The sequence below is a fragment of the Parus major genome, chromosome 20, assembly GCF_001522545.3.
Source record: "Parus major isolate Abel chromosome 20, Parus_major1.1, whole genome shotgun sequence".
Taxonomy (NCBI): Eukaryota; Metazoa; Chordata; class Aves; order Passeriformes; family Paridae; genus Parus; species Parus major.
The window spans coordinates 794,183-821,812 of NC_031788.1; the positions used below are offsets into that span (position 1 = coordinate 794,183).

General features: G+C 50.3%; 2 protein-coding genes across 5 annotated transcripts; both read right to left on the reverse strand.

The window, feature by feature from the left end:
* Positions 1–2,030: 2,030 nt before the first annotated feature.
* On the reverse strand, positions 2,031–6,108 carry TLDC2 (TBC/LysM-associated domain containing 2). Its single transcript, XM_033519176.1, has 6 exons — positions 6,054–6,108; positions 4,678–4,928; positions 4,112–4,264; positions 3,877–3,972; positions 3,227–3,300; positions 2,031–2,720 (listed from the first exon to the last, which is right to left on the reverse strand). Exons 1-6 carry the CDS (start codon positions 6,106–6,108, stop codon positions 2,585–2,587), a joined length of 765 nt encoding a protein of 254 aa, XP_033375067.1. The 3' UTR covers positions 2,031–2,584.
* Positions 6,109–8,573: 2,465 nt separating this feature from the next.
* Positions 8,574–27,413, reverse strand: PIGU (phosphatidylinositol glycan anchor biosynthesis class U). 4 transcript variants are annotated; one of them, XM_015647826.2, is made up of 12 exons: positions 27,246–27,412; positions 25,566–25,630; positions 24,242–24,301; positions 23,227–23,289; positions 21,877–21,986; positions 20,152–20,252; positions 18,114–18,211; positions 16,216–16,370; positions 15,558–15,701; positions 14,634–14,758; positions 12,761–12,903; positions 8,574–10,060 (listed from the first exon to the last, which is right to left on the reverse strand). In XM_015647826.2, exons 1-12 carry the CDS (start codon positions 27,373–27,375, stop codon positions 9,947–9,949), a joined length of 1,308 nt encoding a protein of 435 aa, XP_015503312.1. In that variant the 5' UTR covers positions 27,376–27,412; the 3' UTR covers positions 8,574–9,946. The 4 variants fall into 4 exon arrangements, 2 of the variants coding, with proteins under 2 accessions (XP_015503312.1, XP_033375010.1); XR_004499955.1 differs by lacking the exon at positions 8,574–10,060 and adding an exon at positions 14,269–14,347 and having other exon boundaries at positions 12,800–12,903; positions 27,246–27,413; XR_004499954.1 differs by lacking the exon at positions 8,574–10,060 and having other exon boundaries at positions 12,800–12,903; positions 14,269–14,758; positions 27,246–27,413.
* Positions 27,414–27,630: the final 217 nt, after the last annotated feature.

Consider the following 27,630-nt stretch of genomic DNA (forward strand, 5'->3'; position numbering starts at 1 on the left):
AAGCCTGGCTGGAGAACTGGGTTCAGTCTGGGTTATCAGTGGCACAAGTCTTGTCCCAGGGCTGGTGCTGGGTCCAGTTCCAGAGCCCCAGTGCTGGTGGCCAGGGTCCACCCTCAGCACATTTGCAGATGGGAGATGTGACTGATACTCCAGAGGGATAGGCTACATCCAAAGGGATCTTAGCAGGCTGCAGAAGGGGTCTGACAGGAACCTCCTGAAGATCAGCAAGAGGAAGTGCAATGTCCTGCATCTGGGAAGGGCCATTTCCTTCACCAGGATGTGCTGAGGCCACCCACCCATGAGGCAGTGTCGAGGAAGGGATCCAGGAGTTCACCAGGAGCTGACAAATGTGCAACTCCTCTTTCAGCCAAGTGTCCCAGTGGTGTCCTGGGCTGCCTTAGGCTGAGTGTTACCAGCAGGTACAGAACCCTTCCCCTCTGCTCCACACCAGTGAGGCAGCCCTGGAGTGCTGGGCCCAGAGCTGGGCTGCCCAGTACAGGGGACAGGGACAGAGCCCAGCACAGGGCCATGATGGGCCAGGATGGAGGGGCTGGAGCATCTCTGCCATGAGGAGAGGCTGAGAGAGCTGGGACTGCCCAGCCTGGAGCACAGCACGCTCAGGGCATCTCATCCCTGGGGATAAATACCCAGGGTGGGGCTGCAGAGGGGATGGGGTCAGGGACAGCCCCAGGGGCCACGGGCACAAAGTGACACACAGGAGGGGCCCTGTGAGCTCAGGAGACACTTCTGCACTGGGAAGGTGGCCGAGCACTGGTGCAGGTGCCCAGGGAGGTGATGCAGCCTCCACCCTGGGAGAGACTCAAAAGCCACCTGGACACATCCTGGGCAGCTGGCTCTGGGAGGTCCTGATGGGGCAGGGGCTGTGCAAGGTGACCTCCAGAAGTGCCTCCAACCTCACCCAACTGGAGATCCTATCCCAGTGCTACTGGCAGAAGTGTGAAATGGGCCTGAAGTCAGGGGCTCTGTGTTGGTGAGGGGTGAGTCAGCGCTGGGAATAGGGAAGGGTCCTGATGGACACAAGGGTGAGGTCTCCAGGGGGGAATGGTGCTGTGCAGCCACTTTCAGCAGGGAGCACTGGATGGCACATGGTACTCTGAGCTGGGTGCTGGGTGCCCTGAAGGGCTGCAGGGGGCTCCAGGCAAGTGTCACTGGGGGTCTGGAACAGGGGAGGGGGTCAGTGGCACTCTGCAGGTGGAGGAGGAGAGCGATATGAAAGGGTTGTGTTAAAAATAGGACTGGTCAGTGTAAGGTCTGCCTGAGCCCTGCACTGTCCTGTCTGTTCTCTTAAATCCATTCTCACCTTTATCTCTGTGAATCTCACAGCCTGTGTGGATGTGTGCTGCAAGGAGTAAGTGCCAGCTGCTGGAGACATGGCACAGGTTGGCCATGGGAGATGGAACCAGCAATGAAATGACTGGTGAGGTTCAGCACAGGTACTCAAGGGCTGGGTGGGTGTAAAGCACTGCAGGCTGGGGCTCCATGGGATCCAGACCTCACAGATTTGCAGATTTAGGGACAGGAGCTACATAAAGTGAGGTCATGGGGTGATACTTCAGCTGGATATCCAGCTGTGCTTCCACAATAAATACATCAAATGTGGTCAAACCAGACAGGCCCTTGCCCTCCGATGGAACCCCATGAACCACCCCTGCCTGGAATCCCCCTGTGGGGCTGGTTCTGCTGCTTGAGCTGGTGGACAAGGAGGAGGAGAGCTGGCTCAGCCTCCAGGAATGAGAGACTAAACCCTGTCAGCTGGGCAAGAGACAACAGGTTGTGGAGCTCTGGGTGGCAAGGGCGCTCACCCCCTCCTGAGGGGGAAGCTCTGGTCCTCACAGGGTGACAGAGGCTGTGCCAGAGGGGGAATGGCTCCCTGAAGCAGTGCCCTGGGCTGACCCCCCACTCTTGCTGTGGCCACACAGCCCAGGCTGGGACAGGACATGGCTGTCACAGCTCCTGGCCCATCATGGGTCCTGCACATGTTCAGAGTCATTCAGTGCTTCCAGGGCAAGGATGAGACCAGGAGGAGTTTATTGAGGAATGGTGACTGTGCTGTTACCAGCACTGCCAGAGCCAGCCCCGGGGGCAGAGGCTGCTTGAGCTTGCTCAGTCCTACAAGAATCAGTGCTGTTGAAGCTTCCTTCTCTGTGTGCAGCCCTGCTGACAGGTGCCCTCCCTCTGGGGGAGCTCTGCCTCATCCCAGCCACGTGGGTTGGGGTTGGGTTTAGGGTTAGGGTTGGGATTTGGGCTAGGGTTAGGGTTAGTTTTAGGGTTAGTTGTGCTATGCCATTGTGGGCCTGTGCACACACTCTGGGCTCCCTGACCCCATGGCAGCAACACTGCAGGCCTGAGACCCCACTGCAGAGTTTTCCGATCACGCTCCCCCCACCGGCTGGACTTTCCCCATGAAATTGGGATATTATTGGGAACAGGTGAAAGGAAGAGGGGGTGAGGCTGGAAACATCCTGTGGGCTCTGCAGGTGCTGTCAGAGAACAGCTGTGCTCGAGACATCAGTCCAAAGCATCCCCTCTCTAGTACTTTTCCAATAGGGTGTCTTTGTCTGGGTCAGGCCAGACCCCACATTTCCAGATCCTGGATACAGAATTCCTCCCGGTGTGAGAGGGTCTCGTTGTCGAAGGTCTCGCAGGGCTGGCTGCCACCGTGGTGCAGGTCCCCGTCCAGCCACAGCCCAAACCTACCCCTGCCAATGTGCCAGGAGCACGGTCAGCTGCCTCCTTCACAGCTGGACACCTCCCACGCCACCCCCTGGGCAACCATCCCCATCCCCCATCACTGCCTGTTCCCCAAAACGGACATGAGATGGACAGGTCTGCCACCAAGCCTGCAGGCAGGGAGCGGGTTGTGGGAATGGGCTGGGAATGGGCTGGGAACGGGCTGGGAACGGGCTGGGAACAGGCTGGGAATGGGCTGGGAGAGGGAAAGGAATGGGCTGGGAATGGGCTGGGAACAGGCTGGGAGAGGGAAAGAAACAGGCTGGGAATGTGCTGGGAAGGGGCAGCCTTTCCAGCAGGCAGTAGGGTTAGGGAATGAAAGGCCCAGCGCTGCTGGACAACCGGTGCCAGTGTTTTGAGCTTCAAACCAGTAGCACATGCCTGGACCCAGCCCCACAGGGCACTGGGTTCCCGTGGTGGCTCTGATGGCCATGGGGGCTGGTGCCCTCTGGGTGACTGAAGTTGCAGTTCCTACCTGCCCCCACCGACCATCAGCAGATTCACATCCCCTTTCACGAAGAAGTTGTTCCTGCCCGTCCACCGGAACACCTGCACGGAGACAGCACTCAGTGGGGACCGTGGGCTGGGGCAGTGTCCCCATCCCCTTTCCTGTCTCTGTCCTGCGAGGGACTGCTGAGTGCTGGGGGCTGCTGAGCCACCATGGCTCTGCTCGGGCACCTCCACGTTCCACCTCTCCAGAAGACCTGGCCGAGCCTGTGGTTCTGATCCATCCCTGCCAACAGCCCTGTGGGCCCTGCCAGGGGACAGCTGCCACCACCCGTGCCCCGTCACACACACACAGCCCCCAGCAGTGGCTGCCTCCACATTGTGCAGACCCAGAGCTGGGCTGTTACTGCCCTGCCATGTGGAGGGAGCCTGGTGACACCCAGCTGGAGGGTTCCTTCCCTGAGCCTCCCCTCCCTGCACACCGCAGGGATTCACCTTCTCACCCCAGCCCTGGCCAAGCCTGGGGGGCTGCTGCCAGCAGGGTCCCCACGTCTGGCCAAGCTCAGCCCCGTCACTCCAGATCCCCCCAGCACCGCAGGGACAACCTGGCCTGGCACTGGGGACAGGGCCAGCCCCCCCCGCCCGGGGTGCCCCAGGGCTGGCAGCCCCCAGCCACACCTTCAGCTCGGGGCAGAAGGAGAAGAGGAAGGTCTCCCCCGTGCCGTAGAAGCCGCTGCTGCTGCGAATGGCGCTGGCAGAGAAGGCACCGAAGGCCTGGGGAGGCAGAAGGGGGAAACTCACGGCTCGGTGTTCAGAGGGGCTCCCAGCACAGGGACGTGTCCCTGTCCTGCCACAGGAGCGAGGAGGTGCCCAGGCCCCGTGTGATGCCGGGCTGGGGAGGGCACGACCCTACCTGAGCCTCCGTGTCCCTGATGAGCAGCAGGGCCGGGGAGTCCGGCCGGGCCCCGCTCCGGTACAGCGTCCGCAGGCTGAATCCATCCCGCCTGGTGGAGTAGAGCAGGTGCCAGGGCTGCTGTGTCAGCCGCGGGGGCAGCTGGGGGCCCAGCTGGAGCACAGTGGCCTCAGTCGGTGCTGAGCATCCTCCCGTGCTCCAGCACAAACGGGAGAGAGCTCATCGAGAGGCCCCACACATCATCCCTCCAAGCAGCCTCCCAAGACACCCACCTGAGCATCCTTGTAGGAGGTGCTCCCAAGCATCCCTCCCCTTCAAAATGTTCCCAAAGGGGTCTCCTCAAGCCCCCTCCCCTCCCAGCAGCGTCCTGGGATATTTCCCTCAAGCGTCCTCACCCTGCAAACCCTTCTGAGATGGCTCCCTAAGCCACCCTTCCCCAAGAAGTGACTGAGGTGTCTGTCCCAGGCCCAGGGGAATGTCACCCATCTGGCCTCTCAGTGGACCATTCCTGGTAGGACAGTGGTCAGGGGGCAGATGAGAGGGAGGGTGGGGTCCCTGTGCCTCACCTCATGGATCTCCGTTTCCCGCAGGATGCTGCTGGCTGTGCTCAGCATCAGCCTGCAGGGCTCCTCCTCAGCTGCTGCTGGGGCTCCCTCGCAGCCCCGCTGCCCCTCTCCAGCCGGCTCCTCGCATTCCACGGGCAGCTCCTCGTCCTGCTCGGGCTGGGGCAGCGGGAGGTGAGCACCCCTGGGAGCCTGAGGAGCAGCAGCTCCCGAAGCCGCCCAGCGCCGGGTGAATCCCGTCCTCTGCCCGGGGGCTGGGAGAAGGGGCCCGATGTTCCCAGGAATGGGCACCAGGCTAAGCCTACAGCTCTTGTCCCTCCTGCCCACTGCTCCAGGCAGTCCAGGTGCTGTGCCATACCATGCCATGCCATACCATGCCGTGCCATGCCATGCCATACCATGCCATGCCGTGCCATGCTGTGCCATGCCGTGCCATGCTGTGCCATGCTGTGCCATGCTGTGCCATACCATGCCATGCTGTGCCATGCCATGCCATGCCATACCATGCTGTGCCATGCTGTGCCATGCCATACCATACCATGCTGTGCCATGCTGTGCCATGCTGTGCCATACCATACCATACCATACCATACCGTACCATACCGTACCATACCATACCATACCGTACCATACCATACCATACCATACCATACCATACCATACCATACCATACCATACCATACCATACCATACCATACCATACCGTGCCATGCCGTGCCATGCCGTGCCATGTTGTGCCATGCCGTGCCATGCCGTGCCATGCCATGCTGTGCCATGCTGTGCCATGCCATGCCATGCTGTGCCATGCTGTGCCATGCTGTGCCATGCCATACCATGCCATACCATACCATACCATACCGTGCCATGCTGTGCCATGCTGTGCCATGCCGTGCCATGCCATACCATGCCATGCCATACCATGCCATACCATACCATACCATACCGTGCCATGCTGTGCCATGCTGTGCCATGGCATGCCCTGGCACTCTGCCAGGCCGTGCCACCGCTGCACGGAACTTGAAGGGTTGTAGGGCCAGCCGAGGGGGAGGAAGGGGTGGAGGTGGAGGAGGAGAGGTAGGAACAGAAGGCAGGGAAGGCTTCTGCAACTGCAGCTCCGGTAGAAAGGATGGAGCTTTGCCTTTTCCCTTTTTGCCCATGGCCAGGCTGAGCCTGCAGTGCAGAAGGGGTCGGGGATGTGCCGCGGTCCCGGTGGCCGCTGGTGACAAGTGTCTCACATGCTCAGGGTGGCTGTGGGTGCAGCTCATGCCCACAGGGCAAGAGGGGAGAGCGAGTGCAGCCCCGGGGAGCAGGAGATCTGGTCCCGGAGTGCCTGGATCCTGCAAGGGGCAGGTCCCATGTGTGCCCATCACCCCCCTCACCTCCCCAGCCCCTCACTCTCTCCAGGGCAGCCGCCCTCTGTCTGTCCAGCCCCATGTCCCGCCTGGCTGGTGCCTCCCAGCGCTGCCCCAGAGCTCATTCCTCGCTGCCGTGTCACGATGGACCTACCAGGAGCTGGTAGCGGACTCGGAGCCCTCTCATTGCAGGTGTTTGTGGGGGGCTGGGACTGCGCCGCCAGGGAGCCCTGGACACCGCCCCGGGGTTAATGTTCAGCCGGCCCCACCCCGGCCATCGCTGTGACAGGGTGGGTGTGGATGCCAGCAGCCTGTCCCGGCTCGTGTGGGTCCAGAATGCACCCCCTGCCTGCTGCTGGGGTGTGTGGGCAAGCATCCCCCTGAGCCAGGGGCTTGGTGGCCGGTGGCTCTCACCCCTGCTGTCACCTGGAACCGAGCAGAGAGCCCCGAAGCCAGGGGCTGCCCTTGTTTTGGCATCACCGGGGCAGGTCGTGCCGAGTTGCTCTTTGCAACACAATTATTGCAATGGTTGTAGCAACTGCCAACACCTCTGTGGTGAGGTGAACCTGGCTGGACACCAGGCACCCACCAAAGCCTCTCTCATTGCCCTCCACAGCTGGGCAGGGCAGAGAAAATACAGCAAAAGGTTCATGAGTTAAGGGCCGGGTGAAATCCCTCATCAAATAGCTTCAGGGCAAAACAGACTTGAATTAGAGATATTAATTGAATTTATTGCTAAAAAAAAATCCGAGCAGGATAATAACAAGTAAAAGAAGACTTTAAAAACACCTTCCCCACACCTCCCTCCTTCCCAACTCTGCCTCTTCCCCTCCAGCGGTGCAGGACAATGTGGAATAGGGGTTATGATCAGTTCATCACCTGCTCTTTCTGCTTTTGCTCAGGGGGAGGAGTTGGAGTCCTTCCCCTGCTCTGGTGTGGGCTCCTCCAGGGGCTGCAGGTGGATCTCTGCACCCCTGAGCCCTCCATGGGCTGCAGGGCTTGCCCATGCAATCCCAGGGGAATCTCAGCTCAGGTTCCTGAATCTGCTGCAGCCCCTTCTCCAGCCCTGCCCTGGGTGTGTGCAGGACTGCTCATCACATATTCTCACTCTGCTCTTCTCTGAGTGCAATTACACAGTAATTTTTCTCTTTTCTTCTACTTAAATCCTTGATCCCTGAGGCATCACCACCATGTGTGCAGTGGGTCCATCCTGGAGCCGTCTGGAGTTGGCTCTGCCAGACACAGGGGAAGTTTCTGGCAGCCTCTCACAGAAGCCACTCTTCCAGCCACCCCACTACCAAAACCTGGAAGTGCAAACCCTGTATTGGAGGCTCTGGTGACACATGACCCTCACTCTGGGGGAGCCAGCTTGGGACTGGCAGCTGAGGGAGAGAATCGCTGGCTCAGGTGCCTCTGCAGAAGCTCCAGCAGACCAGGGTGCAGTGCCCTGGTGCAGCCCCTTCTCACTGATGTCAACCCCAAACCACTCAGCCTGGCTGTGAGCCTGTGGGTGCAAGTGCAGTAATGCTCCATTTATGCCAATCCAGGACTTGCTGTGTGCCTTGCATGGCAGCACCATGGCCTTGACGCCCAGCCCAGGCCCTGGGCCCACTGCAGGCATTTTTAGGTTGTTCCTCATTCCCCCAGCAGGCCCACTGCAGCCCTGGTGGGTGTCTCCTCTCTTGTGCCCACTGGTCTTTAACAGCAGTGGAAGTTTGGGGGTTTCTGGTACCTGGCATTTGGTCACTGGCAACACTTGGCGGGGACCAGGCAGTTCTGGTAGCCCCAAAAACTTCTCTGGGACTCTGGGCAGGAGCCAGGACAGGGCTCCCAATCTCTGCCTGAGCTGCCTGACATGGCAATCTCTGTCCCTGCCCCTACCCCTGCCAGTGCTCCTGACCCCAACCCTTCCATACTTTTGACCCTGTTTCTGTCCCTGTCCTTGACCCTGTGCCTGCCCCTGCCCTGTCCCTTTACCCCTTCATTCTCCCTGCCCTTGCCCCTACCTCTGCCCTTTCCTCTTCCCTACTCTCCACTATGCTCCTGGCCCTGCTCATCTCTTCCCTTGCTCCCCTGCCCCAGTGCTGACCCCACGACCTTCCTCAGGACTGCTTATCCTGAATTTGGGACTTGCTCCTTCAGGATACGCAGACAGAGCCAGCCCAGGGCCCTGGGAGTGGGCACAGCCCCAGGGACAAATCCAGCACAGGACAGGGACAGTGCCTGCAGCCCTCAGCTCAGTCCCATCACCATCTCCCTCCCCATGGCTAATTATTGCTGGCTTTGTGGAAAGAGGGGCTGTGAAACCAACACCCCCCACAACTCCCTCCAGTTAATCACCCTCTCAATTTCTCTTACACCACTGCCAGGTTACCTGTACGTTCCTGGCCTTCCCTAAAGCCAGGCCCGTTTCAGCCTGCCCCAAAGACCCGTTTCCATTTTTGTCACTAGTTTCCCTCCCCCAAACCCCTGTTTGCTTTCAGATCCCCTCCCAGCCTCTCCATGAGTGCCTCCCACCCCTCTCTCACCCACAGAGCACACGAGGTGTTCAAAACTCGCACAGTTTATTTTGCTCCTGGCCGGCCGGAGGCTCCACGGGGCCTGCCCCAGGCCTGCCCCAGAGCACTGACAGCACTGCAGTAAGGCAAACGTTTCAATTGTCCAGAAAGAAAGATCTGTTCACACACCTGCCTGGGCACATCCATCTCTCAGCTGCTTGCTATCAGGTGCAGTTTGGTTTCCATGTCACATTCCCAAGCCCTCAGATGTCTCATGGGAGCAGAAGTGATGCTGGAGGCGCCTGTCACACTCTGGTCACATCTCAGTGCCACCACACAGGCAGCAGGGCTGGTGGCTTCACCTCAGTGTCACATTCGGGGGGCAGCAGCAGCTCCAGGTAAGCAGGTCTGAGCACACAGAGGAGCAGGGGGGACCAGGGGAGCCGATTCAAAGGAGCCCCCGTGCACAGCCACGAGCCCAGCACTGACCAGCACAGGGGGGACACAGACAAGTGCACATCCAGTAGTGTTAAGCAGCTGTGGAACAACTCCGTAACAGCAGTGGCTGAGACTCCTCCTGGATTTGGTCTGGGGCCTTACAGGGAGATTGTGACACCTCCTGGTCCCACCCACTGTCCCAAGTGGTCACAGCAGCACAGTGTGAGCCCAGCACTGCCAGGCTTTGACATTCAACAGCAACACAACAGTGGGAGCTCATCTCCTCAGTAGTACTCCTTCTGAGACCTGCAATGCAGCTCCTGGCATGGCTGTTGCTCCAATGGGATAGAGCAGTTACCTGGTACCCACCCTGCTCTCAATCCCATCCCAGTTCTGGTTCCTACTTGTGTCTGTGTGCTGAGGTTACCACATGTGGCAGCAGCTCCAGCTCTCCTCCAAAGTCATCATCCTTGGTCACCCAACCCTTTTGCAGCATCCACTGTGAGCACATGGGATTCTTCCAGATCCCTCAACAGCAGAACCACCGTGAAATGGAATCTGCAGCCAGGGCTGGGGCACCAGAGACTGCCTCGTGCCAAGCAGGAGCGTTACTGGTCAAAGCAGTGAAGGGGAACATCCCTGGAGAAGCAAACATCTCCAAGAAACAGTGGTGGAAAACAGTTCATGGTCTGAGCTCCAGCCCTGGGTTTAGTTCAATCACTCTCATTCCTGCTGGACTGCCCAGAGCTGATGGCTGAGGTCGCAGTGAAAAGCACAGCTGAGGGGGGAGGCACTGCAGCTCTGACAGTCTGTGCTGAGCCCACAGCTCAGAGGGGTATTCCCAGAACCTCAGCCCTTTCTTTCAGTAGATACCATTCCCAAAGTCAGACCTCATTCAGGGAACCTTCCCCACCCACCCCATGTACCCCAAGCTTTGCATGTCCCTCAGAGTGGCCCATGTCCCAGGAAGTGGTGGTTCAGGCCTTATTTCAAAACCAGCATGGCCTCTGTCCCATCCTGCCTTGTCAAGTGGAGTCCGTGAGTGAGGTAGTATTCCCGCCGGAGGAAGGCATAGAAATAATCTGAGATGAGCAGGATCTGTGGAGTGAGATGTTCAGACACATCAGTGGGGCTTCAGAGCAAGGAATAAAGAGGGACACGTGTTGGTGACAGACTATTGGGGGTTAAGCAGCTCCTGGGCTGTTCAGCACATGCTGCTGGACCTTGGGAACACCTTGTCCGTCCCCCTGCCATGTTAAGCCAAGGGAGACTCACATACAGTAGCTCCATAAACTGGCCAGAATGTCTGACAATGGCAGGTCCAGCTGTGCCACAGCTGCACTGACATCTCAGCTGTACCCACAGCACTCCTTCTATCCAAGTGCTGTCCCAGAATCACAAGGTCATTTTAGCTGGAAAAGACCTCTGAGATCACCAAGTCCAACCCTTGACTGATACCCCACCATGTCACCCAGCCCAGAGCACTGAGTGCTGCATCCAGGCATTCCTTGGACACCTCCAGGGGTGGGACTCCACCACCTCCCTGGGCAGCCCCTTCCAATACCTGACCATGTTTTCTGTAAATTCCTCCTAATGTCCAACCTGAACCTCCCCTGGCACAGGCTTGAGGCTGTTTCCTCTAATCCTGTTCCCTGGGAGCAGAGCTCCCCAGCTGCACTCTCCTATCAGGAGTTGCAGAGTGAGAAGGTCCCCACTGAGTCTCCTTTTCTCTAGACTGAGCCCCCCCAGCTCCATCAGCTGCTCTTGGGGCTCAGTTCCCTTCTCTGGACATGTTCCAGCCCTGTAATGTCCTTCCTGAATGCAGGCACCTAGAAACAGACACAACCCTTGAGGTGCCTCAGCAGTGCCCAGCACAGGGGCACAGTCACTGCCCTGGTCCTGCAGCCACAGCACAGCTGGTACAGGCCAGGTGTCATTGGCCTCTTGCCCACTGGGCACACCTGGCTCTTGTTCAGCTGCTGTTGATCAGCACCCCCAGGGCCCTTCCCACGGGGCACTTTCCAGCCACTCTGCCCCAAGCCAGGACACCTTTGGTTGTACTGAGGCACATGGTGGGACTGTCACCACACCTGGAGGCCTGGAGATCACAGGAATGGGTGACAGGAGTTTCTAAAGCTGCCACCTTGGGAAGCTGCCGCTGCTGGGGCAGACTGGGCTGTGGCAGGGACCTGCTGGCTCAGTAGTGCCATTTGTCACTTAGCCCCTTGCAGAGTGACCTTCCTGCAGGACTGCTCCCCTCCTCCATGTGGAACAGAAGCAGGTAACTGGAGTGGAAAGCCTTCTCAGTGCCAGCCCAAGTGTCACCCTTGTGTCCTAGTGTGCAGATGCTACTCAAAGCATCCCTTTGGCACTATGTCACCTGAAGAACGTGGCAGTGCTAAGGGCACAGAGGGAGGGACAGCTAGAGCCTGCCTGGGTTACTGTGCAATACAGCACAGAAAAACACAGCAGCTGCTGCAGAGGCTCAATGGCAGGACAGGAGGGGATGAAGGATGGTGGAGAGCAGGGGAAAGAGAAACAGAGCTGCAGACTGCTGAGGTCAGGGGAGAAAGTGTGAAAGAAAACAGACCTAGGGAGAGGGAAACAGCCATGATCGACTTGCTTCATGGAACTGGTGACAGGCTCTGTCAGTGCAGGTGATTTTACCTTTAACTAAGCTTCTCTGCAGATATCTAAATGGGAAAAGGAAGAGCTGAGGTGGGTGGGGATGAGGACTAGGTCTTTCTCTCAAGGAAATCAGACAAGAGACTTTTGCTACCTGAATTTGCACAGAGCACAAGACCTTGCAGGATCTGCTATGACTTTCTCAGGTAGGAAATAAAATTCTCTTAGAATATCAACACCTCCTATTTCTAAATAAAGTTTTACCACCCTTTTCATTCCATAGCAGGACATGTAATAAACCACCCCCAATTTCCTATCAGCTCCTCTTAACAGAATGCCTATTCTCCCTCTCACCCTTGCAGTCTCTTTGGGTTTTACCAAATGAGTATTTTCCCCATTAATCAAGAGTAAGAGTAGGTAATTTTCTGCCCCTGGTAAGTGTTCCCCTGGCTTTAGGAGGAGCAGACAAGCATAAATGGCTGAGGCACATTCAAAATAAAGGCAACTTTAACATGAAATGAACATTCTGCTCACCCACACGCCAAACTGCCCCAGGGCTCAGGTACATAACAAGCAGCACAGACAAAAGGAAGGACTCACAAAAGGTTGTAGCACCTGTGTACAGTGTTCCACCTTTCAGGGGTGCTAAGCTCTGCTTTCCCTAAGGCCAGTGGAAGTCATGTATGCAGAATGGCCTCAGCAAAGGCAGGGAGGGAAGTCCTGGCATCACTGGGACCCCTGTGCATGCTGCCACATCTCACAAAAACTGGTGTCATGTCCTTGTGCACGGGCAGATCTCATTTGTCTGTTTTCTGGCCCCACTGCTACTGCCCTGAGGTTATCCCATTTCCCCTCTTCCCCTTCTCCATTCACTTGTGCTTGGTCCTGCCACACTGAGATGCTTTTCCTTGGCCATCAGCAACAGAGCCCAGAACCTGCAGTCAGCCAGGCTGGATTGTTAAGCCACAGCTCAAATACCACAAGAACTCTTTCCCATTAGTGTGCCAGGGGTTGAGGAACAAGCAGAATCCAGGAGGAGAGCTGGGAAGCTGCTAGGCAGGACCACACAGGATGCAGAGAGCCAGCCCCATCCTCAGGATTCTCTGCTGCTGACAGGCCACCCCATCCAGCAGCCTGCCCACAGTGCAGCTTCATTCACCTCACTCTACTGACCTGCCCTATGTTGAAAGTCAACGTGATGGCATAATAAAAATTGGAGTTGGCACTTCCTGCATAAATCCATAGATGCCACAGAACAGGGAACAGGAAGGAGCAGAAAATGAGCACACATGACAGGATGAAGATGTTCCGGAGGACTGTAAAAGAAAACCAGCTGTTAAAATGATGTATTACTGAGCAGTCATGGTCACACAACCAGCAATGGTGTTTAGGGTGTGTGCAGGGGGTGAGAGGCACTTGCCAAGACATACTTCCCTCCAATAGCCTTCCACAAGTTGCTTTAGTAACTTCCTGGGTAGTGGTTGTAAGAAATCCACTGTATTTGCCTTCAAAATAAATACTTCTGCCTTTGTTGCAGTGTGAAATCCCACAATTTGTAGCTCTTTTCCTCTAGGTCCTGCTTCCACTATTTCTTGGATGACTTTGGCTTTTTGGTATCAAAAACTACAGTAAACAGCAGCCTAATTTGGAGAGCAGAGCACTTTAATCCCTTGCCTCATCAAGGTAATGACAAAGGAAAAAATGAACCTGTGGGTTATAGGAAAAGATACTTTCTTGGGAGGTGGAAAGGAAATGAAAGCACCATAAAAGGAAGAAACTCGTACAGGCCAAATGCACTCACAGACACAGGACATCAAGAGGTGCAAGAATCCAGCAGTCTGCCTGAGTATGTGTCAGGTGGACAAAAACCAAGCACAACTTTGTCTAAAAGAGCTGGGAACAGCCAGACCAGGAGAGGCTTTGTTTTCTGTGAAGTGCTTATGCCTGTCCTTTGGCAGCAGTGCTCAAATCCATCCTGACACTTGTGCTGCTGTGCTTGGCTGCAGCTCAGCCCATGCCCATCACTCTGCACTTGAGGGGAGATGATGTTTTGAGAGCATTGTCACATCCAAACCTCTTCCCATCTATTTTAAACTTCTTGTTCAGTAGGTCTGTTCACACACTGCAGGGTGGGAGTTTGGAGTGTGGAACTGAACTACACTGAGCAAGGACTTTCAGAAGTTCATCACCTGCTCCAGCTGTGATGTGCTCAGGGCCAGCCTGTGGATTCCTGCCCTGTTTGATCACAGCTGCTTTGGCCTCAGCTGAGTCTGACACCTACAGAGCAGATGGTCTCCAGGTCTCCTGACTCCTGATTGTGTCTCCTTACAACAGGCAGGTGAGCTGTCCATGAACTCACCTGGCCTGGCTTGGAGAAGGCTGCAGTGAAAGGCCTGGACAACCTGGCAGGGTTGGTCACAGCAGTTGGTTTAAGCAAGAAACACCAGGAAAAACACAACACTTCCAAATCTCCCCGTGGAAGCAGGTTCTACAGACTGAGCCTGAGAATCCACAGGAAGCTCTCTGGTGATTTCAAGAGCTAAAGAGAGTCTTTTTGAAGCATTTAAGAAAGACTGGAAAATTGCTTCAAGTAATTCAGTTACTTTCAACTCTGAGCAAACAAGCAGATGCAAAACAAAGCACAACTGCAAGATCCAGCACTTTAAGGCTGGGGGACTCACCAATTGCAGAAGCACTGTTCAAATTACATAGCCTTAAATGGGAGAGAAGCATCTGGAGGATGTAGTACTGCAAAAGGTTCTTACAAAAAAGATAAACTTCAGAACAAGTTGGAGAGAGTGGGAAGATAAACTACAAGTGAAAATTCCCTCCTTGACCAATTTCAACCTAAGTCCTTAAGAAATGTTAAGGACTGTATCACCAGAGGAAAAAACCTCCAAAATCCAGCCTCCTTCTAGACACCCCATGGAGCCCATGAGAGCCTATGAACTTGGTCTGGTTTGGTTTAGTGATGACCATGTAATTTGATTATTTGGCAGGCCCTTTTCAATTCCAGATAAATAATAATCAAGCACAAAGAACTTACATCTGTAAAGGTGGCTCCAGACTGGAAGGAAGGCCATGTACAGTGCAACATCTCCCACTGTGGGATAGGACTTGAAGATAGAAATGATGGCAAGCTGGACAAACATGAAGAATACAGGGTGTTCCCTGGAAGGGAAAACAAACAAAGGCTAAGAGAATGCAGTAGTGCCTCTGGAAACTGCAAACAAATATCACCAAGGGCACAGATGTGCTAAAGGACAGGCTCAAAGAGGCTCCTGCAGCCCTGTTCTCTCCATGCTAGGCTCTGAATGCTAGGTGGGGTGGACAGAGCTGCCCTGCAGAGCAGCAGGGTCAGGGGAGGCACATCTGCCACAGCCCTCACCCAGCACCTTTGGGTCTCCCTCAGTGCACATTTACACCTGCACATTGGTCACCTGCACTGTGCTTCCCCATCTCTGCCTTATTCACCAGAAGCAATTAGCACCTGCCCTGATTGCAATCTGGAGAAGCCCAAAGCCCATCGTTATCCCTCCCAGTACATGTGATCTATCCAGTGCAAGACAGAGGACAAGCTCACTGAGAATCCAGGTGTCTTAGGGGGTGTTTTTATCAGAAAGAATTCAATGACTGAGATAGGGAAGTCCCCAAGTTTCCATTTTTTTTCTGACAATGACGAGCTGGAAGTTCCATCCAGTTCTTGCTTTCTGACTACAGTGCTTTATGTTGGCACTGCACAGCCTCCATTTCTGCTGCCTCTGTTAGTGCTTGCAACACAGAGTTCCACTGCAGAGACCAAGTCACTCTATTTAAGAGGAACAGATCTGAAACTATGGGAAATGAGGAGGACAGGCCCTGTTAAAAATCTTTTTCAGGCTTGTAGATCAAAACATCCAAGTTCAGTCTTAGAAGTTTCCACTGAATAACTTAAGAGTAAAAAGTAGCAGAGAAACACACTTATACTTACTTTAACTTTATTGCCAAGGGAATGGTGTAGAAGAACACATTGATTTGAAACACACATACGAAGAAAAGACTAAAGTGTTCAAACATCTCTGCAAAGAAGTACCAGAAAAGGCCAATATTGGGTGTCAGGTCTGGAACAGAAAGGCTGAAATTTGAAAAGATAGTCACAGTAAATTTTTTAATGATTGTTCTTCACTACCCTGCTTCTCTTGCATTAATTAATCATTGTATGCTACTGGATGTAGGACCTAAATTGTAAATCTATGAAAGAGAAACCAAATGGATGAAAATGTGGGGAGCAAGTTGAAACCCTGCTGAGGTATTCTTCCTGATGTTACAGCAGGACTGAAACCATTTCAAGCAGACACTTCTCCAGAGAGGAATATTTCAGAGCCATGGTAGCTCAACAATCAAATTCATTTCCAGTCAGTGGAAAATGGCTCCTGCCTTTAATTTTTGCTATTATTTATTTAACAGAAATTGGAGGTGGCTAATGGCTGCTTCCCCCCACATATTCTTTCTTTTATTGCATTGTCAGTAAATCACAGACCCCACACTTCCTGGGCCAAGCACACACCTGTATGTGATGGGCAAGAAACAACCTGGGTGGGAAAGGTGGGGCCCAACAGAAAACCATCAGTAAGAATCCTTATACTTACATAAACCCATAAACAGATGGGATAAAATCCCAGGAGTTGAGCAGGAAGAAGGAGAGGCAGATGATCACTACCAGGCTGCACAGGTACAGGGATGCATACTGCACAGTGTAGAGCCAGAAACTCTTGCTTTTCAGTTTGATAGGTATGAACTGACGCTGAAAGAGAAACAGAAGCACCTCATCAGGTGGAGAGCCACAAGAAAGCATGAGTGCTCAGAACATCATTTTAAATTTATGAAAGCATTGCACTATGGCACTTGAAGGAGCAGCTTTCAAGTACAATTTGCTTCTTGTTCTTCACTGTGGCAAATTAAGTCCCACACATTGCATGGATTCCCAGAGCTGTGTTTGAAAATACAGTTGCAAAGCTGGTCATTTCTGCTTGCAGTGAATCCCCCTGTGAGCACACACACAGATTTACACAGCCCTGCTCACAGCTGCACTGGTACCTCAGATGTTTGTAATACTGTACTGGTGGCCTGCCTTCTCCTTCATGACCCCACTGCATCCAGAACCCCCACTGTGTGGTACCCCCACTGTGTGGTACCCCCACATGGCCTGGCACTCCTGCTCTGCTGAAATCAGGAAAAATGTGTTCCTCAGCACAAAGGAGCCTCTCTGAAAGCTGGCTTCCTCAGACATAGTCCTGTCATTGCCACAAGTCCTTGTCAGAAGTCAACATGTCATGACAGGGATATTTCACTCCATCAGGTCCCCAGACTGCCTGTGTACAAATATACACAAATATATACAGGGGCCAACACTTTGGCAATTGCTCACACTCTGCAGCTCCAGGTAACCTGCCCTGACTGCTGTGGGCTCTGTGTAAACCTCACTGGGTTTTCTCAGTTGGAGTGGGTTTAATTTAACTTGCTGGGACAATGTAAGCAACATTACCAAAAATTTTGGCAGGACAGATTGAAAAGAACAGGAGAAAAGTGATTTAATTCTGTACAAAGAATACAGGAAAGTTCATTCACAAATTTAGATAAAAGGGCTCACACTGGCATGACTGCTCTTAAAAGTTGCAAATTAGCCAATCACATATCAAAGCACTTATTGTTTGTGAATTCAAAGTACAATGCTTGCACTTCACTCCCAATTTACTTTGACCAAAGTTAAAAGAGAACAAACCAGACTAAAATATTGAAGATATAAATTCTCCTAAAAATCATCAAACTGAAAAAGCAACACTGACTCTGCAGTTGTTCTCTTGCAAAGACTAATAATAATAAAATTTCTGTAAAAAAGTAAGAGACATACATGTCAGATAGAGAAAGAAAATTAATTAGAACTGACTCTCATTCTGTCTGGAAGCTCAGAGATTTGAGAACAGGCTAGTCAAGTAAATATAAGCTATACAAACACCATCAGAAGCTACAAAAAAAGACTGGTGAAATGCACAGCAGCATTTTAGAATTATAGTAATTTCAAATATTAAACATTATCACAAAGTGGTAGTGAAGTGAGCTGAGCCTCTGCTGGCATCACAGCCTCACTTTGCTGCCATAGCAGGATAAAATTAGCAAGGGCAACCCTGGTGGGATTCAGGGTCTTGTTAATGGAGAGGGTGAAAGGACAACCAGCCACTTTCCAGAACATGCCTTCTGCCATTAAACCCCAAACCAGCATTTCTGAACTCCTCTGGCTCTGAGCCCCTCGCTGCTGCTCACACAACACAAAGAACTGCACTTATTTTGGGCAAACTAAACACCACCCAGTTCTGCAGGAACTTCTGCTCCCTTCTTTCCAAACACAGGCATTTCCATTCAGGGTTCAAACCTGTCATGGCTTGAGAAGAGTCACTTTTTCTGAAACTCTGCACTTGTCTGACTCCCCTCCCCAAGACTGTCCCTGCACAGCTACAAGAACAGGTACCAAGAGTTAGAAATCATCTACCTGTAGAAGGTAAAGCAGTGCTGGAGCAAAGAGTGTGAGAGGGTAGAGTGACTGGTATGTTGCTAAGGCCAGAAACACAGCACTGAGGAAGGCACTGCCTGCAAAGAAAAAAACCAAAAAAAATATAAGGAACTTTTAGTATAAACAACCATACAAACAGGAAGTCCAAATGGGAGGAAACTCATAACCCTCTGCAGGGGATTCAGAAATACCAGGACACCACATAAAGGAGTTTTTAGCAGAATGTATCCTGCAGGGTGTCCTCTTGTTAATGACATTTTGAATGGAAAATGAATTATTCCATAAGAAACAAACACTGTCTGGTTTATATCTCCTGTCATTCACACACAGAAAGAGATTTATATAATTCACTGTCTATAAAGCCCATAGTGGCTGCTGTTAATGCATGGGAATGCATTCCCTTAAGTTGTATCTGTATGTAAGAACTGCCATGCTGGGCTTGCTGGATAAGCTCATCAGCAGAAGGTGCTGCAGCCTCAGCAAAGCTGTGTGCAAGCAAAGCCTGCAGCTGAAGCATTAGCTCTGTTCTACTGATACCAAAACTGAGGCATAGAAAAAACTGGCACAGCTTTTCCAAGTGATCTTATAAATATGAACATTTTTATTGGGGTAGCTTTATAAGAGGTGTCTCAGTGTTGTGCACTCACATTTCTCAACTACCAATAATGAAAATAATGTCCAAAACATGTGAGGTTGAATGACAGAAATACAAGCACCCAGTGCAGTAGCTTGGTTATAGCTACAGACTTGATGGAAGTCCCCTGTAAAAATAGATTTCAGACAGCAAGAGCCCTGACTCAGTGCATGGAACCAGCTGTCACCCTGCTGACAGCCAACACCCAGAGAGCTCCTCTCTGCCTCCTCCTTTGAAAGGGAAAATACAGGGCTACCTGGTGATGAGCCTCTTCTCCCTCCAACACTCTCCTGACAGAAACCTCCCTATCCTGTATTTTATCCAGTGTTCAGTTCTGCACAGATCTAAAGAAGTGACTCACAGAAATCACAGTCATAACCTGGTATCTTCTTTGCCCCCTTCTTAAACCCCAGACTGCCACACTCCCAGTCAGGGACAAACCACGAGACAGCCACTACATTTCCATCTATAACCAAATTTTTGGTCTCAGGGTATCAGTGAACAGTTCAAAATCATGTTAACTAAATAGACTCCATTTGTTTGCTACTGCAAATGCTTTTAAATTAAAACACCTCCTGACTCAGTTAACAAATAATTATGGGAAACCTTTCTTTTGGAAACACTGATAAAAACTATCTATCTATATCAGATTATTTTTTTGCAGTGCCAGGATCTGGGCCCTGCTGGAGACAAAAGAGCAGACTGACCCTTCCTCTGATCCAGCAAAGAGCTCCTTAAAACTTTGGTGACTATTACAAATCATAAAGGCTAGAAGATTTTAGCACTGTGGAGTCACAGAAGAAACAGAAAGCTGTCATCATGCACAAAATAAATGAAACAATGATTCTGACATAATCTACTCCACTGGTTTGGGTCTTTGGTTACTGCTTCTGCTTCTCCAAAGCTCGATTAATTAATTTCAAACCATGATTACAACTGTGAGTGAAAGCCAAATAATAGCTGTAGGCAAATGCTTGCTTTTTAATAGAAGTTCAATGATAAACTTTAAAAATAAATTGTGTATTACACTTAAGTGCATATTCACATACAAAAGAAAAGCAACAGAGCTCTTATGTTTTGCAATGCCCAGACATGTTTCTTCCTGAACAGAAAACTATTTGAAGCCAACCAGGCAAAGGAGTCAGTTTTTAGAATAAACCCCCAGGTACACTGAGGTGAAAATCAGTTTTCACCTGACTATGAAGTCTCTTGATCTCACAAATTTATGCAGAACTTGGACCTTGTTCCAGTCCTGTTAGTACCATTTTTCACTGAGATTTTTGTAGCAATTTTATCTGTAAAGCTGCCCCGTGATTTATTTTTTGCTACATTTTGAATATTTCTAAAAAGTCATAAAGAACTCTTTTTTCTTCACTGTGTTACCTTTTATTGTAGCTAAAATGAAGAATGCAATGACAGAGTTGTTGATGGCACAGGTGGACTTTGCCACACAAGACATCACAGTGTAGGGGTTTAACAGGTAGCTGAAAAAGAGCAAAGTTCAGGTTACCTTCAAAGGAGCACCTAATTGAAGAGATGTTCAAAGAAAAAAAAATATGCACTTTGCCTTTTCTTTTTGTTTATTTACATCTGATGGGATCCTCTAATCAGCAAATTAATTCAGCTGAACAGGTTTCTCAATCTGAAGCAAAAACCAGACCTCTGGATTGCAGACTTGGACACAGGGGCCACAGAGAGCCCACTACAGAGGTGAGACATTGGGAAGATGCCCAAAATGCAAGTTCTGGCCTAGAAAATGACTACCAAAAATGTTCCTTGCTTTGCAGAAGCATTGTACATTTTTTCAGTCACATCTAGGATTATTGTGTCCAAAGGAAACTTTTTCTGTTACTCACACCTACTACTTCTGAAGAAGAATAAAAAGAAAACATGATAGAAACAAATCTGAGACATAAGCCGATTTTCCCACAACCCAACCAGTCTCCTGCTGTGGCAGAGCAAGCCTTTATGCTCACCATGGCACGACTTGAGCACAAACCCAGCCAGATATGCAAGACTGGCACATTTTAATTGGAATTAGAGAAAAACTCTTAATGACTTTATGTTCCAGAGTTCAGCCACACTTCAGTTTGCAAGGATGCCAGCTCCTTTTGGAAATAAGAATTACAACAGTCTCTTTTATAGGTTCAGAGCAAAGAAAAAGGTTTGGAGGACTGCCAATACAATAGGTATGATCATGTACTAATCAGCCTTGGCAATAACTAAATTGCTCATCAGTGTCAGTATACAGGGCTGATGATTTTGTAATTCTCTCCTTATATTTTCCAGTGTTTCTGAGTCCCAGTATGTCTTTCCAGTGTTTCCAGAAGGCAGCCTACAGCAGGACAAGTATAATTTAATGCCAACTTTTCTGTGGCAATGTGCAAAACAGTCTGCAATTTACCCACTTGTGGTCATGGGGAATGTGCCACTTGAAAAACTGAAAATAAGAAAAAATGGCAATTTATCTAATGGAGAACTCTCTGATACAGAACAATTTGGATAATTTCTTTGTGTCCAAATAGCAATTAAAAAAAATAATCTGTAACAGCAGGCACCTTGTTTGTATGTTAGCTCTTCTAAAATGAAAAAAAAAAAATGTTTTGTATACAGAAGAAGACCAAGACATGAAATTAATAAAATGACAACATGTAAATATCTTTTAACTGTTATAAGCAATTTGGGATATTCAAGTTGTAATATTCAGCACACATTCAGATATTTTGTCCAGCTGCTGAAAAATTTTCCTAACTTTTCTGAAAAGACACCATTTGGAAGGCTTAGGATCAATTTTGATAACATTATCATACAGGCAAAATAAATGGGAATGTGATCTGTGTTGACAAAACATTCTTGTTACCCAGATAATGACCTTATGCTGCTGAGCCCATCTCAAAGGGTCTGAGTGAATTTACTTGTTGGCAACAAGCACATGCATCTGCTTTTCACTTTCCAACTGAGTATTCAGGGCCAATAGGAAATTCAGAATTTTTGCAGGAAAGAAACTCAACTTTCAACAGTTTTTGAAGGCACAAATGAGACAAAAAAACCCCAAAGGGAGCTGAGGAACCAAAGCAGCCCACTGCAGTCTACAGGAGCAGTACTTACAATAGTGCTACCTTGAGGGGGATGTAGTGCATCTCCATGGGTGTCTGGATGAGTTCAGCCACATCTGGTGCATATTTATCCAGTTCTATTAGGAGCTTTTGCTTTTTGAACTGAACAAGAGGGAATAATCAAAGACTGTCAGAAGAGGAAAGTCATTATTCTGTACTACTTGTGTAATTCTATTTCATATTACTCAGCCAGTTACCTGGGGTTTCTATTACTGTGGAGCACATTCGAGTTCCTGGTGTGAGCTAAAACTTATGTTATTTGAGGAGTTGTAGAGAACAAAAAACCCCCATTGTTTCCCAAATACTTAACAACTGAAGTGAGAGTCAGGAGGAAGCAGATAATTTTTATTTGTTTCAACTTCCTTAATTACTTGCATCTACATCTTGACACAGCCACCAGTGAATTCACCACACTGGAGTCCAATACTCAATCTTCCTAACACCTCTCCAAATCTCTAATGAAAAACTAACTTTATAAATTCAGTGCTCAACACACAAGGCCCAGAAACCCCAAACCCCATATGTATGCAGTGTTTGTTGTTTTAATGATATACTTCTAAGACAAATATCTCTTTAATCTCTTTTGTTTTAGAGGCTCTCTATAGAGACAAAAGAGAAATCTGAATTATGTTATGGTGAGACAAAAGGACAGAGATGCTAGCAGTAAATTCTCAACAACCAAAGTTGTGGAATTCTTACATGCCTGCAGTTCTATCCTGGGTTATTTCCTTAACCTCAAAGTCAGAGGACAAGGAACAAGCACATAGCTGGGTGGGGGACCACAGAGATGCTGCAGAAAATGTAGTCTCCCTGCTGAGGTTGATAGCTAATCCCCACCCCTCTGGAACTGCAAAGCACTGCTTAACAAAATGTTCTTTGAGAGCTGGGAGGAATCACTCACCTCCAAATACACATCCTTGTAATTTGAAGGGAACAAGTAGTATTTGATGTCAGATTTTCCCCATGCTCACAAGAATGATCTGTGTCACCTCAGAACTGCTGGAAGGTTTCACTCCTTCCTTACACATTTCTAGTCTGTGTATTACCTCATGCTGTGTGCAAAGAAACCCACTCCAAGGTGTAACACCCAGGTTGTAGAAAATTGTACACTGCTGTGATCACCACTCAGTGTGTAGCTACAGACAGTGTGATAGCTCCACAACAAAATTTAAAATGCCTCAGTTATCTACTACATTCAGTCCTGTTTGTTTGTCATTAAAATATGACCAGATTTACTGAAACAAGGACTTGACACCACATCCTCTGGCACATCTTTTCTTTGGCCCAAGATAATTATATTTGCTGGGAGAAGAGGACCAGCAACACTGGGAAGTCAGCTTACCACAACTTTGTTGAAGTCTTGGATTGCCAAGTAAAGGGCAACAGCAGTTAGCACATCAGTTATCTAAGAAAGCAAAGGACAGACTGATTGTGAGAAAAATAAAGAAATGGAGAAAAATATATTGATCAGCATTTAACAGGAGCTCTGTTAAATGAGCTGAGTTTGTGACTCAGCTCAGGGGAACAAAACACAAACTTTAAAAATCCTGAAAGTCTGATTTGTACAGTGCTCTCACACACCATCACTTCACCTTGAAGGCATGAGCAGTATCAAAAGATTTATATTCACAAAACAAGAGAATGGGGAATTAAGAGGAAAGAAATTGTTTGTGGAGAGCAGCACATGAGGGTAATAGAGAGAATCACTGATTTAGGGAGAGCAGAGCAACACAGGGACAGTGCCCAGCTTGGTTAAAGCCACCTGGCCCCCAGAGCAGTGTGACAATGCCCTGAGCTGTCCCAGACTGTCCTGCAGCAGTGCAGGGCAAACAGCTGCTGGCTCTGCACAAGCCCTGCCTGGCAGGGACCTGGGCACAGAGGCTCCACTGGGTGCTATGTGCAGCCAGCAACAGGACTTCTGTCCTACACTGTGCAGAACTTGGAGAACAATTTACAAGAGATATCTGGGGGATGAACCCATCTGTGCTCCTTGCAGGTCTGGGGTTTGGCAGACAAACAGCAGTGTAGGGAATGGTGAGAAACAGCAGTGTAGGCATTAGGCTGGGGGACAAAGCATTTTGTTACCTATAAGAGATAATGTTTGAAATTTGAAATAAGAATTCCTATGCCTGTGTGGGGATACTTATCTAAGCAAGAACTCACAAAAAAGAAGGAATATGTATGTATAAGAAGGGAAAAACCTGAATGTGGGTTTGTATAGGCAAAGCTGCCTTTCTGGTTAAAAGTGAGCTCAGCAGGAATCTGAGCTCCAGGGAGGCTGAAGGACTGAAAAGAAAGTCATACTCAGCATTTCCCTGAACGGGACCTTTCAGGAGCAGCTTTCCATAAGCACTTACCATGAACACCAGTTCAGCATATTCAATCAGGAAGTGAAAGAGATAGATTATCAGTGGGGTCTGAAAGAGAGCAAAAGGGAAATCCATATCAAATACTACCCAGAGGAAATACTGGTGACTTGATGAGACAAACTGCAAGAGTTAAGCAGTTCTACAAGACACTGCCAAAGGTAATTTTCTTTGGCCTATTCTCCAACTCTGGTATTTCAGAGTATACTCACTGGTCTTTTACCTTGCAAAGTCCTCAATGCACTTTATAAAAGACACTATCAACTCTGAAAATTGTGTTCTACTCCAGCTTTTCAATTCTATTACAATAGTGGTAGACTTACAATAGAAAGCATACAAAGACCAGCTTTAGAAAGTCATTTTTTTCCTAGAAAAACTAATTTTTCAGGTTGTCTGTAGGTTTGTTTGAAAGACTTCCTACATAGCTGGTTCCCCTTCTATTCAGATGTGTCTTTTATAATGCAAAAAGAAAGCATGTTAAAAACATAAAGCAGTAAGATTATTACAATCCTATCATCCTCTTACTCCTAGAGTTTTACCCTTCTAAGGTAAGAGGAAAAGCACGTTTCTGAATTATTCCCATCACACAAAACCTTATTCTGGAAGGACAATATTTACATGCTGCAAATTCAGTCTTCACTGTGAGAAAATAAATTTCTTTTTAAAAACTTTAAAAAAATGTGATTGCCTAAATAAACATGGGGAAATATTTCACAGTCTGGAAGAAATTCTGTCTAAGGAAGTAGAATTCATTGAAAATAATCCACTTTGCAGAGGATACCAAGTGCCTGCTTCACCCCAGGAGACACTATGCTTGAGTGTACCTTCATATCTGTAAGGCCATTCAAGGGCACAAAGCCCCACAGGTGCTTAAGTGCTTTTGTAGGAACGAGGTGTTTTCAAGATGAGGAATAAATAAACTGCCTACTTGTGCTGATATTAGAATTTGTGGAAATGCAGAGACTCCAGGTGCTGATACCCAGTAAATCCTATCAGACTCACAGTGACACCATCCCTGCTCCAGCTTGTGCTGACAGAAACAACTGGATGTGAACAGAGTGACTCTGTATCACAGAGTTCTCCTGTCTCAGAGTTTCTTTATGCAGGAACAAATACGACACTGCCTGCCCCTGCACAGGGAATTCACTGGATTACCTGGATTTCCTCATGCTGGTCACTGCATAACCACTGCTCAGACAAACCAGACAACTTCAGGCACTCTGCAGACATGAAAGGGATGAAACAGGCCCCCAGCAGCCAAACTAAGACCTCTGCCAATGGAATATCACATTTAAAACCAAGCATGCAAACCAACCTCATGAAAAATAGCTCCAGAGTATGGCGAGACCCCTAAATCCAGCAGAGCTAATCCTTCGACCACTGAAACAGACAAAACACCTGGATTAGAACCCTGTAATGTGGGAAGTGAGAGATGGTAAAACTGAAGTTTTTAAAATACTGACACTCTAAGAATCTCACACAGAATGGGTGACACCAAACCTCCCAGAGCCAACAGCCAGCCAGAACAGATTCACCCCCAGCTCTGCCATGCACGTTCCTGCATGAGCACTCATCACCTATTGATTTGTTTCAGCCAAAAATGTTCTAGATAAAACCTTTTGCATTTAATTCTATGTAAATCACATGCATGGCATCTCCTCCTTTTGAGTCACCTATTAGGTAATATATGGCATCTACACTACAGAAATACTCAATTCCAAGAGGACAACCACAACATAATATAGATTTCAAATTGTTTTGCCTCATTAGATGCAGAGAGCCTCAAACATTCAAAATTACAAGGGAAGAACAGAAATGAACACATATTGCCAGGGAAAGCTAAAAGCTTTATCTCTTGTTGAAACTTCCTGACATTTTACAGCCTTAATTCAGCTCCTTTGTGCTCATGGAGTTACAACTTGCCCTGCAATGCATGTGTGTGCTTTTCCATAGAACCTCCACCCTCCTGAGCACAGAGGTTCCCTGGTACTGAGCAGTATGCAGTGAAAGGAAATGGGCCCATTTGCTCAGAGGGAAACAGGCAGGACACTGCAGGAAAACACAAGAGGTGCTCAGTTCAGTGACATGCTAGAGAAATAGATTCTGGCTGCCACTAACTTCCTCTACGGTGACAACCCAGACTTTTCAAGATGATCCCACTTTTCCCCTTTACTATCTAGACACCTACCTTGATGCTTTAAGGTAATATTTAGAAAGAGTCAATAGCACAGGAAGCACAATGCTACATTCTGTGAAGCAGAGGCTTCAGGTCACAAGGTCACTTGTATTTTTGACCTTTATTACTTCTGGCCACTCTTTTCCACCCAAAAACTGCAAATATTTTTACCTGCATAATAACCGGATACCAAAAGGACATCATTAAAATAAATTAAGGTTCCTAACAAACTCAGATGATACACATTTGAACGTGAATGAAAAGCCCCGGTTACCCTGTACCTCACTCAGCCTTCAGAAGAGAATGTGCATCGCTGGTACCGTGTGGGGACATGAGCTGAGCAAGGCAGGAGAGCAGGGGACAGTGGCATTCTCACCGCGACACGGTGCCAGGGCAGGGACAGCGGAACGGGCTCTGCCGATGGAGCCGCACGCTGTGCTGGGCGGGTCAGGCTCCCGTTTGTGCACACGTGTGACACCCCCGGTGTCTCCGGCCAGCCGTGAACCGTCCTGGCTCCTTGTCCTCCTCCTCCAGCCCCGCGGCCCTCCCGCCCCCCGGAGCCGCCGAGCCCCGGCTCCCACGGGCTCCTCCCGGCCACGGCCGCCCAGGGCCCTTTCGTGCAGCTCTGGTTCGGGCCCGGGCGAGCACAGCACGGCTCTGCCCCACCCCACCCGCGGGGCCGCTTCCAGCCCGGTGCCCGGCCGGGGTCAGGCCCTGTCCGCCCGGCTCGGGGGGTCCCGCCGCCCTGGCTCCTCCGCGCCGCCCCCGCGGGGCTCGGCCCGGCCAGCGGCGCCCCGGCCCGGGCTCGCCAGGCCTCACCTCGCTTCCAGGCGTTTAGCGGGGACGCCACCTCGACCCGCTCGGCGATGAAGGCGGCAAGGCTGGAGCGGTACAGCGCGGCGCGCACCGTCACGGCCGCCAACACCACCAGCACCAAGGGGGCCGCCATCCCGGCGCGCGCTCCGCCGCTTCCGCCGGCTGTAGTTCCCGGGCGGCTCCGGGCAACGCGCCACCAATGAACCGGCCCGCCCAGGCAGACTACATATCCCAGCGGCCCTCGCGCCGCCTCGCCCGGCACAACTCGGAACTACGGCGGCCGCTGGGGGGTGAAGTTAGCAGGAGCGCGCTGGGAGCGTCCCGCTCCCATCCCTCGAGCTGTCCCGTTCGGGTCGCCCTTGCCCAGGACGGCCACACGGGATTGCTC